This window comes from Trachemys scripta, chromosome 2 (assembly GCF_013100865.1).
Source record: "Trachemys scripta elegans isolate TJP31775 chromosome 2, CAS_Tse_1.0, whole genome shotgun sequence".
Taxonomy (NCBI): Eukaryota; Metazoa; Chordata; order Testudines; family Emydidae; genus Trachemys; species Trachemys scripta.
In genome coordinates this window covers 44,090,733-44,105,474 of record NC_048299.1, presented here as the reverse complement: position 1 = coordinate 44,105,474, position 14,742 = coordinate 44,090,733, and the positions used below count along the sequence as shown (strand labels likewise).

General features: G+C 38.5%; 1 protein-coding gene and 1 long non-coding RNA gene across 4 annotated transcripts in view; one reads left to right on the top strand and one right to left on the bottom strand.

The window, feature by feature from the left end:
• The window catches only part of PEX1 (peroxisomal biogenesis factor 1), a 51,054-nt gene extending 38,161 nt beyond the window's left edge, over positions 1–12,893 (top strand). For 2 of the 3 annotated variants that reach the window (XM_034760433.1, XM_034760434.1), the window contains exons 21-24: positions 3,192–3,422; positions 9,884–10,081; positions 10,414–10,544; positions 12,591–12,893. In XM_034760433.1, the coding sequence (XP_034616324.1) occupies positions 3,192–3,422; positions 9,884–10,081; positions 10,414–10,544; positions 12,591–12,675 (645 nt within the window). In that variant the 3' untranslated portion in view covers positions 12,676–12,893. The remainder of the gene's footprint in view (positions 1–3,191; positions 3,423–9,883; positions 10,082–10,413; positions 10,545–12,590) is intronic. The other variant, XM_034760435.1, reaches the window with a different exon arrangement.
• LOC117872212 overlaps positions 1–14,742 on the bottom strand; it is a 40,034-nt gene that overhangs the window by 22,050 nt on the left and 3,242 nt on the right. The gene's annotated exons all lie outside the window — the stretch shown is intronic.

Sequence of the window (14,742 nt, the reverse complement as noted above, 5' to 3'; positions counted from 1 at the left end):
AATTGTAATAATTTCCCTGTGACAAAATTAGTTTTTAACTTTTTAAAGTATATTTGTCATTTAGAAAAGATGTTAAATTGATTTGTTTTGGTCTGAACCCATGCATATTGAATGAGAGGAGTGACAAGATAGAACCCAGTAGCCCCTCATCTGAGTGTCTTTAGGGTCAGTGAGCATTTTCCCAACATTAGGATACTAAAAGCAGTTGACATACCTAATAATATCAGTGTGGACACCTGATAATTCTTCGTTGAGTAGTGTCCCCATGGGTGCTCCACTTCAGGTGTGCTCATGCCCCATGCATCTTTAATCGGAGTATTTTGGTAGTAGTATCTCTTTGGCCTGCGCATGCATCATATAATTCCTCATGCCCCACTCCACGGCTATATAGGGGTGCACGGGCAAGCCACTCTCCATGCCTTCTTTTCAAAGTTGCTTAGCCTAGGTACCCTTCTTTAGTTATTACATTTACATTTTATTTAATAATTTAGGGTGACTTTTGATCTCTTTCCTTATTGGGGAGGGGGACTTTCCCCTGTTAGATTCTGTTGCCTTGGGGGTAGGCCAGGCTCTCTGGGCTTCAAGTGGTGAATTTCTTGCTGGGAGAAATGCTGGGAGGCATTTTCGTTGTGTCCACCGCTTGGTTGAATCTCATATCCCCTGAGAATGCTCCATCTGCTCCATCTTTAAGGGTAGGGTAAGAAGAAATCGGGAGCTAAAACTGACTCTTAATAATGGAGAGTTCCCTCCAACAAGCCTCAGCTCCAGGCCAGGAGACCCTACCGGACATTGGCAGCTCAGTGAACACAGGGCCCTGTCAACTTCAACACATTCACCTATGTCTACCCAAGGTAAATCCATAGAGAAAACCCATAGAAAATGAAGTCATTCTCCACAGAAAGAGTCCACCTCAAAAATACCTCAGTTCCCATGGATCAAAACTGCTTTGGAGATTCTCGAGGAATCTACTGGTTTTGCAGGAGCTGGAGTCTCCCTTGTTAGTCAGTACTGCAAGGTTATCGGTACTGCGACAAGCACGGTCACCAAGGTTAGACCTTTCCCTGGTGCCACTTGGCTCTCCAACACATTCAGAGTGTGTTGAGGCTCCCCCTCTTGAAGAGCAGGAATTTTCCTTTCATTCAAATAGTTTTATCCAGGATTCCCTGACACTTCAGACAAGAGATTTCCATCCTGACACTTTTGACAAGAGTGGGATTTGCACCAAAGATGGGCCTGTGTTGCCCTGCCTATTAATGAGGCCCTGTTCAATCTTGCCAAAACCATCTGTCAGACCCCTGCAACAATTCCACCGACGTGTAAACAGGACGATAAAAAATATTATGTCCCAGCTAAAGACTCTGAATTTCTGTTAACCCATCTGAAACTGATCTCCCTGGTTGTGGAGTCAGTGAACAAATATGACGGAACATCATGCGAAGGCCACACCATCTGATGAGGACCAAAAACGCCTTGATCTATTCAGCAGAAAGACCTGCTCATCCAGAACACTTCAATTTAGGACCGCGAACTGTCAAGCTCTCATGACTAAATGCAATCATTCAAATTACCACCTTTATTGAGCATCTGCCGGCTGATCAGTGTGACCCGTTTCAGGTTGCTATTAATGACAGTCAGCTGTTAGCTACAGTCCTTTTTGGACACAGCCTACATTGCCGCTCGATCCATCTCTATGGCAGTAGTCATGCATAGGGATTCCCCTCTGGATTCCTAGTTGAATACCTTCCCTTTGATGACTTCATTGAGTCCACTGGTGAATCACTGAATACCTATAAGGATTCCAGAGCCACATTGCGATCCCTTGGGATTTACACACCTACAGACAAATTTAGTAGATTCCAAACCACTCAAAGATCCTACCCTGCTTCATTCTCAGGATTGCAGAGACCATATGAACCACCCAGGAAAAAGTTGAGGGACCTGAGAAAGAGACCACCTGCTCCCTCTGCACATGCTACTGAAACACCATAATCTAAGCATCAGTTTTAATGGGCTGGTTGAAGACCCGAAACTATCCCCCCCAACACCCAGCTGTATATACACCATTGTACCCTCCTTCTACTCTTTTTGGAATCTCTCTCCCACTTTTTTTCTGCATAGGAGAGAACCACATCAGACAAATGGGTCCTGGAGGTTATAAGATCAGAGAATGCTATTTATCTTACTTCCCTCCCCTACACCCACCCCCTTCCCCGTCCCTCTTCATGGACCCGTCTCACAAGCACCTCTTAAAGCAAGAAGTGGATCTGCAAATGGACACTGGAGATGCATCTGCAGAAGTGTTTTTTTTTTACCAACAAAAGCTTATGCCCAAAGAAATCTGTTAGTGCCACTGGACTCCTCATTGTTTTTGTGGATACAGACTAACACGGATACCCCTCTGATACTTGGCTGTAGAACTAGTTTCTATTCTGCACAGAGGGAAGGGATTTTATTCCAGCTACTTTCTGGTCCCAAAAAAGAAAGGAGGATGGAGACCAAGTTTGGATCTAAGACTCCTAAACAACATTGTCAAGTCTCAAAAATTCAGGATGGTTTCTCTTGTAGCTATAATTCCATCATTACAACCAGGGAATTGGTTTTCAGCCTTCAACCTTCAGGTTGCTTATTTTTGTATCACAACTCACCCATCTCACAAAGATTTGAAATAGGGCAGTAAGTAGCCGCACTGTCAACATCAACTGATGGTTTCTTGAGGAAAAGGCATACACAAACCTCTTTAAAATTTAGCAGCATCTTTCCCTCTTAATAGAAACATTGACAAACACCACTAATAATGGACCAGTTACTTTCCAGCAGTCTTTCATCAGCCCGGAAGGATATGGTACAGTACAGGTTGCATTTGAAGTTCTGTTAACATCTCCATATGCTTAGTGAGTGACACAGGCCACGAAACAATGAAATAAGACATTATATTTATCTCCCAAATTATTGATCTTCTGTCTGCTACAGAAGCAAAAAGTTCCAGCTAAATCTGAAGAATTTTCTCTGCAAAATATTTAGAAATTTCCTTACAGTGGAGGAGGGATTGCTAGAATCATCAACCAAGGAGAAACAACCCAAATTAAATTGTTTGTTAAATATCAATTTTAAATGAAATAGCAAATTGCTGTTACGTGTGACTAAATTAAAGCCTCTGGCAATGTTCTCATTTTGTTCTTGTTTTGTCTCAGGATATCGGTTCTAGTTCAGACAGTGACCTCAGTCTCTCTTCTATGGTTTTCTTAAACCATAGCAGTGGTTCAGATGATTCAGCAGGGGATGTAGAAGGAGGGCTGGAGCAGTCTCTTATTTCCCTAGAGATGTCCGAGTTGTTTCCTGAAGATTCAAGGTCCAACATTTATCGTCTTTACTTTGGAAGCTCCTATGAATCAGAGCTAGGAAATGGAACTCCTTCAGAACTGGTAATTTGCCTCTTTTTCTATAATTGACATTTATTCTAAACTTTTTTTTAGGGGGACAATATAAAAATGTACAAATTAGGATATTTTGTGTTTGAAAACAGATACAGTGAATTTAAAAGACAGGAACAGTTACAGTGCTTTATCTCTCAAACCTTCCCAGGCCATCTTCTCTTGCCATCTCCCGAGAGGAGAGAGGAAGGCTCACTGACAAAATATGATATTGACTTCTCTGCAATTGGACAGCATCTTAGACCAAGATATTTTATAATTAAGTAAACCATGTCCTAACTAGTTCTTTTTATGTAAACTATCTGTTTTTTCCCGCAAAAAATTCTCCCAAAGTAACCGAGGCAGAATAGTACCATATTACAGAACCATTTCAGTCAGCATAGACTGCTGGAGAGCCAAGTCACAATCAAAATGCTGAGAATGCCAGCATCTGGAATGTGGCAGTTTCCAATCAGCTATTCCATCAGTGCACTAGTTTTGGCCAAATGGGTTGCTTCTGTGGAGTAAGAAAATCTTAGCTGCAGTTATTGATTAGAAATTCTGGTTCTTAAGTCCATAGTTTTGTTGCCACCGCTATTAAACAAGTCACCTAAGGAATTGATTCCTTTATTCCTTTACTTGTGCCAGACTCAGGATTTCACCATAATGGGACTTCAGCAACTATGGATGGGTAACTTATTTTGTTAATGCTGGTCCTATTGATGCCATATATCCAAGGGCTTGTTTGTTACAATTCACGTCAGACACACATGAACAGGTTCAACGTGTGTTGAAAACCAAAGAACAGAAATTGTAAAAAAAACATTGAGAATATATTTAAGAACTTATGTGATGCAGTGAACAAATGAAAAAGTAAATTTCATTTTTGAAACAGGATCTTGCATCTCTATGAAATGCATTGGTTTATAAAAAAAACATTTTAAATCCTGAAAAACTTTTTTTTAGGCTAAACCATCTCTTACTGATAAAATCATACTTTTTTTCTTATCTTCAAATTGGCTCTAGATAATAGGGTTTTTCTAAAAGTCCTATTAGAAGTCTTTGTACAGAAAATAAATATTAATCATTTTGAAGAAAGCTTGGTGATTTGAAACTGTAATAGCCTGTTGTCAGGCTGAAATCCTAACTGGCTAAACAACTTTCCTTTAAATTCCTACTAAATCATTTAATGACATTATAATTCAGGTAGCCACTTCTTCCCAACAGGTATAACTAGATTCTCAGGGTTGGCATAGTTCTTTGGCAGCTCTTTGCTTCCATTCATTCAAGGTCACATGAGGTATAATTTTAATTATGTTACCATAGAAGTAATAATATTATCTTATAACAAAGCTTGGCCAGTAATATTCAAAGCTGTATTCTCTATTTTTTATCCTCAGGGAATAAATTTTGTTCATATTTACTGAAATCATAAAACCCCTCAAAATAACCATGTCTCTTTCAAATACAGTAGAGCAAGTATTACACTACTTGCAGTAATCCCACAAGATCTAGGTGCATCAGGGAAAATTAATATCAAGTATTTAGAAATAGCTTATAAATATAATGTCAGCTAGTCAGTAGAATAAACTGCCAGAGGCAGCTGTAGAATTACCATTACTTGAGGTATTCAAAGATAGACTTGCCACAAGGCTAAATTTGACACCTGCCTGTTAAGGGTGGTTTAGAGATAATAAATTCAATCTTGCTATGATACAGGGAATGGATTTACATGATACAATACACAAGAGGACCCTTCCAATCCAAATGCGTCTATTCCAGATTTTGGAAGAAGTTTTAACATGAGGGAGTTCAAATATTTTCCCAAAACACAAAGAAAAAAACCTTTTTTTCTTTTTTTTTTTTTACTTTTTATTATATCAAAGTTACAGTAAGACATTAACATACTTCATTGTACATTACTTATTACTTATTCAGGATCATGTTAATATTCAAAGAACCTAGCTAAAGATTCTGGCTTGCTGGCTAAGGAGCCCTCTTCCTCTGAGTATGCTAAAAAGGGTGACCAAATTTCTAAATAACTATCCTCTTTTTGGCACTTCTCTTGTATATGTACTTGATGCGAAACCTTTTCCATTAATAAGAGACTCCATATTTTACTATACCACAATCCCATAGAAGTCACATTTTTCCAATACCATGCAATACAAAATCTTGCTAACAATAAAAAAGAAATGAATTTGTTATTCTGTTTAAAATGTAGCTCCTTTACTGGTGCATTAAGTTAGCAGGTCAGGGTATTCCTGGGAAGCTGGCATTTTGTTATAAGATGAATTTCTTTAATAATTTCCTCCCCAAATCATCTCATTCATGGGTGCCACTGCCACATGTGCAACTGTGTCCCCCTTTCTCCGCATCTCCTCCAACTAAGTGCATCTCTAGTGTAAAAATACAATGGATCTTAACTGGAGTCAAATGTCATCTATACAGTAATTTATTTAAAAAAAATAGTTTTGAGCTACACATATTGAAAATGTATATCTTGTTTCTCATACAGAGACCCACTCATCTAGATGAATTTTTGTCCAAATTCCTCTCCCATCTTTTCTTTTCTCTGTTTTAAATATTGTGATCATTCTGTCTTTGATTTACCTTAATCTCTTTAATTGCAATATTACGTTCCATATAAGTTTATTTGGTTTGACCTTTGATTTTTTCACTTTGTAGTGCCTATTGTTTTAGTCCAGGGATCGGCAACCTTTGGCATGCGGTTCGCCAGGGTAAGCACCCTGGTGGGCCGGGCCAGTTTGTTTACCTGCCGGGTCCGCAGGTTTGGCCGATCGCAGCTCCCACTGGCCGCGGTTCGCCGCTCCAGGCCAATGAGGGATGCGGGAAGCGGCGCGAGCCGAGTGATGTGCTGGCCACCGCTTCCTGCCGCCCCCATTGGCCTGGAGCAGTGAATGCCACAACAATACATATACAATTGCATTTTTAACACAATGTATTCCAAAGATATTAACCATCATTCAATAAGGTTTAACTTAATTCAATAAAGTTTAGGATATTACAGTCTCTCACAACATCATATTAAATTTGTTATCAAAGTTTAAATCCTGGTGGATGGGTATCCAAAGTATTAATATCAAGAAAAGTTCAAATCTTATGTATGGAATTTTTATTATTCCCAGTGGTCTTCCAGGTATCAGAATCTACTTTAGCCAGCCTTTTTTGCACCTAGAATTCAGACTGGATTCTCAGGCAATCCCTCATGTCATTTATTCTTAAAGTAGAACTTAGCTCAATTCTACATCACCACTACGTTATTCATGGGGAGCTGCAAACAAAATTATTTTCTTTGAGATAAGATATTGGGACAAATGTCTTCATCCAGGACCATTGTTACTGCAGCTCTACAGTTTCAGCTAGTTTGGTGCATCGTGTGTTCATCTCCTCTCTGGTGTTTTTTATATTTACTTATATTAGAATGTAAAGTCTTTGGATAAGGGACTATATTTTTGCATAAATCTGCAAACAGTATACACACTTATAATGCTATATATTAATTGTGCCTGGCATTCTTCAGTAACCGTGACTAAGACTATATCTTTATCACAAACTTTTTTTTAAACACAAAAACACTAATTTAAGGTTTTATTAGCAATAAGTAATGATCTTGTAACTTTCTGAGTAAAACTCCTATAAGTTTTTTTTTTTTTTTATAAACTTGGCTCTATATGTAACTGGATAACCTGATTTTTTTTTTAAACAATTATCATTAAGCAGCTTAAAATATTTTAAATTACGAAATAAAGTGCTCGGTTGACTTTGCTCTTCTTTAAAACAAAATAAATGTGTGCCCCCCCCCCACCAACCTTAACCATGTCTTAACCATGAGATGACAGAATGCTATTAAAGATATAGGTATTAATCTCCGATGATCACTTTTGAACCCAGATCTCCATTGCACTAGGAAAATGTACTGCTGCTGTTTATTACCAGGCTGGAATTTTTTTTTCTCCTTTAACAGAACTCCAACAAGTTTGTCAAGCTACTGTAACATGTTTCACTCTTCCACTCTTGTCCCTAAAAGAAAGCTGTATATTCATAATGTTTCCATGTTAAAACATGGATGAATGTTCAAAATATTTTAATATGTCAAATATCATCTACATTTATAACAGTTTTTAAAGCACAATGGCTAGTAATGCAGTCAGTATCTTACAGGAGGCAATTTCAAAGGCAGTTCTCTGTGTAGGGAAATTGATTTTGTTCTGCATTTCTAACACAGTAAATTGAAATGCATTTAGGTTTTGATTCAGTTCAGTAAAGTCAACAAGAGTCTTGATTGGATTCAGTGGTTGTTGGATCAGAACATTAGAGATTAAGGCCCCAATTCAGCAATGTACATAGGTATATGAATAACTTTAAGGATATCAGAAGTCAGTGGAACTAGTCATATGCTTAAAGTTATGCATGTGCTTAAGTACTTCTCTGAATCAGACCCTACAGGATTGTCAGAGACTACATGCTGGGAGAATTTCTTTAACAGCTTGGCAGACATTCCAACAAAGACAATCTCTAAGTAGCACGTCTGGTAGTCCTTGTCAATACTGTGGTTAAAACTATGCTTAAATATGATTTTTCTAGTGCAGTTCTAGCATGTTTGGATATATGGGGATTGTTGATGTGTAGGTAGAAGACAGATGTTGATATAACATCAGAGTTAGGTTGTGTAACCTATGAACTTCATAGTTTTCCATAATTGTACTTTAAACTTTAACATTAATGTAGACTCACCTGTCTTTCAGATGTTATTTTTGTAATAACTGCAGTGTTCTGATCAAGCTCTTGTATTAAAAAGTTGATATGTGTATTCAGACCCTTAATTTTATCTTAATAAAGAATTTTGTCTGAGAAATTCCTTTAGTTTTATGATGAAGTATCATGGTAAACATCGATAGCCCTCCAATGCAGACACCTTTATTCTCCAGTAACTGTATAAATTAGATTGGGGTAAAATTTTCAAAAGTGCCTAAATGAGTAACTTAGGCACCTATGTCCCATTTTCAAAAATGATTTAAGGGGTGATTTTTAGAGGCACAAATGGCAGTTAGGTGACCTTCAAGGAGTTTTTCAAGAGACTTAGGAGTGTAAATGCTTAAGTCACTTTTGAAAACTGGACTTAGGAACCTAAGTCCCTGAGGTGCTTTTGAAATATATCATAGATGACAGTTGTATTAACATACCTTTGATACTTCAGAGTTCTTGAACTTCCTAATATGCTTCAGCTTTGGGCTTTGGAATGATATAAATTTTCTAAAGTCTGCAGAGAACTCACAGATTGCTGATGTTTAAATTATCAGAGTGAATAGTTTCAAAACTTACTATGTAAACTTTCTCAGAATTCAAAGCCCCTAGTTCTTCCTACTGTTGGGATGTGCCAACCAGTACAGCTTGGACACACCATCCAAGTTGTACTGCTGTTGCATCCCTAAGAGTCTGAATATTCAGAGACCACCTCAGAGAATTCTGGTTACAAATAAGTAACCTTCATTTCTTCTTCAAGTGTACTCTGTGTATTCACACTCTTGAAGTGCACCAGCTGGTGCAGTTTGGCCTCAAAGAACTCAGAGTACAAGTAAATAACCTTCATTTTTCATTCATAACTAAAACCAATTTGGACTTATTAGACCAAACTGTTTTTGAAATAGGGCATTCCCAAAAAGTTAGATTTTTCTAAAAGTGAAATACCTTATTCAAAGTTTTGTATGTTGTTTGCGCCAATGTGTTGGTGCAATGGTGCCCCCTCTGGCCAGCGGGGCATTGGCACTTGAACTCATTTAGCCTGGTGGGCTGTTAGTCTATTACTGGTGCCCAGGGATCTGAAGACCCTCCCCACTCTTAAGTCCATCAGGGGGTTGGTGGGGAAATCCATGCCCACCCACTCCACTGGGTTCCAGCTCAGGGTCCTCAAGCTAGATAAGCTGGATCAGGATTCGTTGTCTCCAGCTATGCCCTGAGCTCCTCCCTACTTCCCCCGGGTTTCTGCAGACTCTTCGACCTGCTGTTCTGGCTGTCTCCTTCCAGGGTGTTGTCCCTGAGTGTCTCTTCAGCAGCTTGCTGGCAGGAGTTCCCTCCTCCAGGCCTTCTTACTCTTCTGATGGCTGCCCCGCCCTGCCCCTTTGCTTCCCAGTCCTTTTATCCTCCCAGCTATGTTGAGACAGCTAAGGAGCAATGACCAGCAGTGCCTGTGTTAACCTTTTGGTTGCTGGGCCAGCATGGGGTACATATACCCCTTGACAATGTCCAAAATAGCTTGTCTGGTTAGCTAGAAGCTTTTGTGAAGGGATGTCAGTATAAATGACACATTTTAGAAAAAAAGGATTTTTATTGGTGAAGAGAGAAAGCTTAGGTACACAACTGTGGTTAAATGGAACGAGTATTAAAATCTTAACTATGGAGTTGCTGTTTTGGATTAATAGTAACTTAGTGTTTTTCCCCCGTCACTCTAGAGCTCTCAGTGTTTGTCTGGACCAAACTCCATAACCCATGATTTAACTGGCATTACTTTGAGAGATATAGTATCGTCGCAACCCTCCATGCTCAGAACCGCCTCACAAGAAGGTTTCCAAGAACTTAATCAAGAACAAATAGAGCAACTCAGGGCTGAAATCAATGCAATCAAGGCCAACTACAGGAGCAAGAATGGAGTATGGCAGTTTTTTCATATTATTCAATCCTAACATGTTTCGATTAGTTTTCACTCCTTGTCTGTATTTTTTCCTGTTTATAAATTATTTCTGTAGTAATATTAAACTGAAACAGAGTAAAGCTAATGTGTAAAGGTCGAAGACATAGTCTGACAAAATATGCCAGCAAGTTGACTGCTTCATATAGCTACATTATTCCTGTGTTTTTAATGTTTAAAGATAAGCTTAGTACTGTGTGTGTAGTACACTTGAGATAAAATATACTTTAGAATAATACTGACAAATGTTGGAAAAGATCCCAAAGTTATTACTATTTATTTTCTGTTTTCAAGGAGGATGTTGCCCCTAGCCAATCAGGATTAACCAGGAACACTTTAATTATTAGTCAGTCCCACTTAATGGCTGCACTTGAGGACACAAGACCATCTGTAAGTCAAGATGACTGGAAGAATTTTGTTGAACTGTAAGTAGTAAATTATGTTACTAAATTTGTTTAAATTTCATGCATGAACATTACATTTAGTTCAATCTTTCAAGAGTTGTTTAATATCAGTGTTTTGCAAAATAACTGAATTATATTATAAATTATATAATCCCCACAGCAAAGTTCATCTTTTCAGCACTTCTGAACTATTAAACATTAATAAAATTAAATATGCATAAGGGAAGCACAATTCACCAGTGTGTTGGTTTGAACATTTGCATTATCTTCTCTGTTGTTTCTCCTTGTAGTTATTTTGATTGCATATAGATATTAACTTGCTTAGATTTAGCTATTCCATTATTTAGACTACTTTATCTTATGGTTGATAGCAATGATGCATGCTAGTGGCTCATTCTTACTTCAGCTACATAATTGTCTACATAAATCCCACTAGTGCTAAAGGAAGTTACCTATTTGCCTGAAGGGGAAAAATGACCCTTAGAAAATCAAGGCAATTATGCACCTGATCCAAAGACCACTGAAGATGATGGAAACAATCCCATTTTTATCAATGGGCTTTCGGTCAGACTCAATTTCTACTGCAAGTACTATCTACAGTAGCAACAAGAATAATTAAAAAATATTCAATTAATTTAATCTATCTTTTTCATATGAATAGAACACGCCTCAGTATATTGCGGAAGCTCCATATTATAACTCAGTTTTCTCAATTAGATTCCAAGTTACAACTACATTATGTATAACTATATTGCTTTCTATAGCACCAAGAGATTCTTGGATCCCTGAGATGGCATGTTACATGAGCAAAGTGTTAAATTTCTTTGCTCATGAAAGTATAAAATGTTCACATGTTTAGTTGTATTCAGATTTTTGTTTGCAAAGTAAAATCATAAATAATTTAACATGCAATTAAATGCTAATGTTTCAGAATACACAAGTAATATTTTAAATATTTTAGGCCCATCCTGCATCTATACCAGACAAACAGTGGTTTCAGCTGCTTGTTTCAGCAATAAGTCAGGTGTTTTGGTTTGGGGGGTGGTATTTTTGTCTCTAAATTTTTTGTTCTTTTGAGTTTAATAACTTCTTAAAAATGAGAAAAAAAAATAGAGAAAGGGAGCAGTTAATCTGAGGCAAAAGTTCGATAACAATTTTTAATGTTTTAATCTGCATTTACCATATTCCCATCCATTGACATGGCTATCATTGCTAAGTTAGACCTAATTTCATAGTGACCTGAGAAAGCTGAAGCTCGGAGGGGGGAGTTTTTTGTTTTGTTTTGGGTCTGGTTGAGGAGGTGTTAAATTCAGACCTTTTTGGTGGGCTGCCTAGCACCATACTTTGATCCCTGAGTTGATTATCTCTTAGAGAATAGGCCATGGCTACACTTGGGAATTCCCAGCGCTGCCGTGGCAGCATTGTGAAGCGCGAGTGTAGTTGCGTGTACTCTCCGAGGGGAGTAGATTGCAGTGCTGCAAGCGAGCGTGCAGCGCTGCAGGCGGCAGGTGCTGATTACACTGGCGCTTTACAGCGCTGCACTTGCTCCGCTCGGGCGGGGGCGTTTTCATACCCCTGAGCGCAGCAAGTTGCAGCGCTGTACAGCGCCAGTGTAGCCAGGGCCAGAGTGTCACTGCTTTTCAGAGCTTGGGAGTATAAGAATTTCCTCTCACAATCTGCTGGGAACTTCACATGGATTTGGAATTACAGTAAATGAAATCTGTTGCTCTAGCTAAGGATTCTGTGTAACATACATTTTGTTCTATTAATCTTATATATCTGCAGTGTTGCTAATAAGGAGTAAGAATGTCCCATCCTGCAGCAAACATTTATTGGAAGGGTCTTTATAGGTATAAATCTTTCATTAATATGAATCTATGACCACTCATAGTTTGTTCCTAACATTGTGTAAAGAGGGTATTCTCTAATATGTACAACTCTTGCGTTATTCATACAATCACACACAACTGGTTTGGTCTTCATTGGCATTGATGTGTAACTAATGAGGATTTTGAAAAGAATGATGGCATCTTATACTAATATGCTATTACTTATTCTTGTTTCTAGCTATGAGAATTTTCAGCATCCCAAGAAGAGGAAAGGGCAGAATGGAGCAACTTTCAGACCAGGACAAAAAGTGACTTTAGCATAATAATTTTTAATGTGATTGTAATCACTAAATTGTAGCTTTAAATGTTAGATGTTTAAATTATAAGATCAGAATAAGATTTATATTCATATGGGTTTATTATTGCAGTGACTGAATGACAGGCTTCTTTGAAATTAATTTTAAGGATTGTAAAATTATTTGACATTTTATTTTGCAAAAATATGTCTTCCTACAAATTGGTATTAAACATTTTGAGACAACATTGGTTACAATGTATCTAATTGCTTATCTGCCAATGAAGTCCAGGTTTTGAACTTATCGTGCAGTTTTTGGAAGGAATTGATGGTTTTATCAAGCTTTCTTCTTTCTCACAACAAATATAGGTTGTTTTCTTCACAGCTGTTCTACAGTTATATTTCTATAGTTGTAATGAAAACCAAATGGCATCCTAAGGTAGATTTACCAAAATTCTGTGTTCAGGAGAAGCATGGTATTTATACAACTTATATGGATAAATTTTAATAACTAACAACACTGGAAATATACAAATATATTGAGCTATGTATGTTATGGTCTTTATAAGTCTAAAGGGGAAACATTCTGCATGTTTATTGGTAGGTAAGTAGTCCAATATATTCTTTCAGATCAGCTACAGATGAATAGAATTAAAAACAAACCAAAATCTAAGCTTACCTTCTAAAGTAAGAAAATAGAGACAGGATAGATTTATTTTCAAAAAAGGGAAAAGATGTTTTCATTTTCCAACTAAATCATCTGAGAAAGCATTGAAATTTAAGTCTGAAGGGATGACCAAGTGGAGAACTAGGATATTGATAAGCATCAGAACATAGTAAATTGTCAGTAAAATACTCTGTGGAGTCACCTTCATAGTCAGAGTATGTGTGGTTTTTTTAAATAGCATATTGTATTTCAGTGTCAAAAATTGTACTGACAATCTTAAAATGAAAGCAAGTCTCCATCAGGCTCCACACTGAGATCCCCGTTTACTCTGCAGAATGAAAGTAGGATTACATACCATGGCTTGCAAAACTTTCATGAAAACTTAACAGTACATACTCCTCTACTTCCTCCTCACTCTTTTCAATGAGGAAGTTAATACATATAATAATGGTATTTTACTACTTCTCTATCCTCTTCCCCCCCCCCCCTCCAAAAAAAAAATTCTCTGAGCAAGAGAGTAAGTAGACTGTTACAGATGTGCTGTACTAACTGATGTAAAGATGGTAGAACCTTGATTGGGGCTGTGGGTAATACTTCTCAGCCAGAGGTCACTATTAGCAATTAGCGGATATGAGATAATCTCTTCTTCACTAATCCTTCAATAATAACTAAAAACTAACAGATGGAATGGCGCATATCTACAGAATGTTTTATTCAGGTGTATGATTATGGTGTACAGGGGATATAAGAAACCCTTAGCCAGCCTGGGGAGAATTCCTCTGGTTCAGGACTGCATACCAGTCATAGGTAAGGCTAAGATTTAGTCACAAGTATTTTTAGTAAAAGTCATGGACAGGTCACAGGTAGTAAACAAAAAGTCAGGGCCCCTGACCTGTCTATGACTTTTACTAAAAATACCCCTAACTAAATCTTAGGTGCTGGGGAGGGGGCGCTCCCAGGTATGCTTCTGCTCTGGAGGGGTGCTCTGAGGACACTGCTGCTTCTGGGGGGGCACTCTGGGCCCCGCCACTGTTGGGCAGGGCCCCACTGCAGCTGCTCTGGGTGGGGGGGCGGCCTGAGGCCCCGCCACTGTTACTCTCAGACTGCTGCTGCTCCTGGACTACTACTACAGGGCAGAGCCCAGGACCAGCTGCCTGGGGCTGCCCGAGCAGCGGCCGGTTCGGCTGGCTCCGGGCCGACCCGGCTGCTCAGGCGACCATGGAGTCAGCCGCACCGGCTGCTGCAGAAATCACAGAGGTCCTGGAAAGTCACAGAATCTGCAACTTCCATGACCTCTTTGAAAGACTTAGTCATAGGCTGCCCTGTGCAAGCCTTCTCACAAGACCCAGCATATGAGGTATGCCAGGAATAAAGGGGGATAGGAGGGAAGCATAAACTGCTATGAAGATTCTCAGCTGCTGTTGGTTG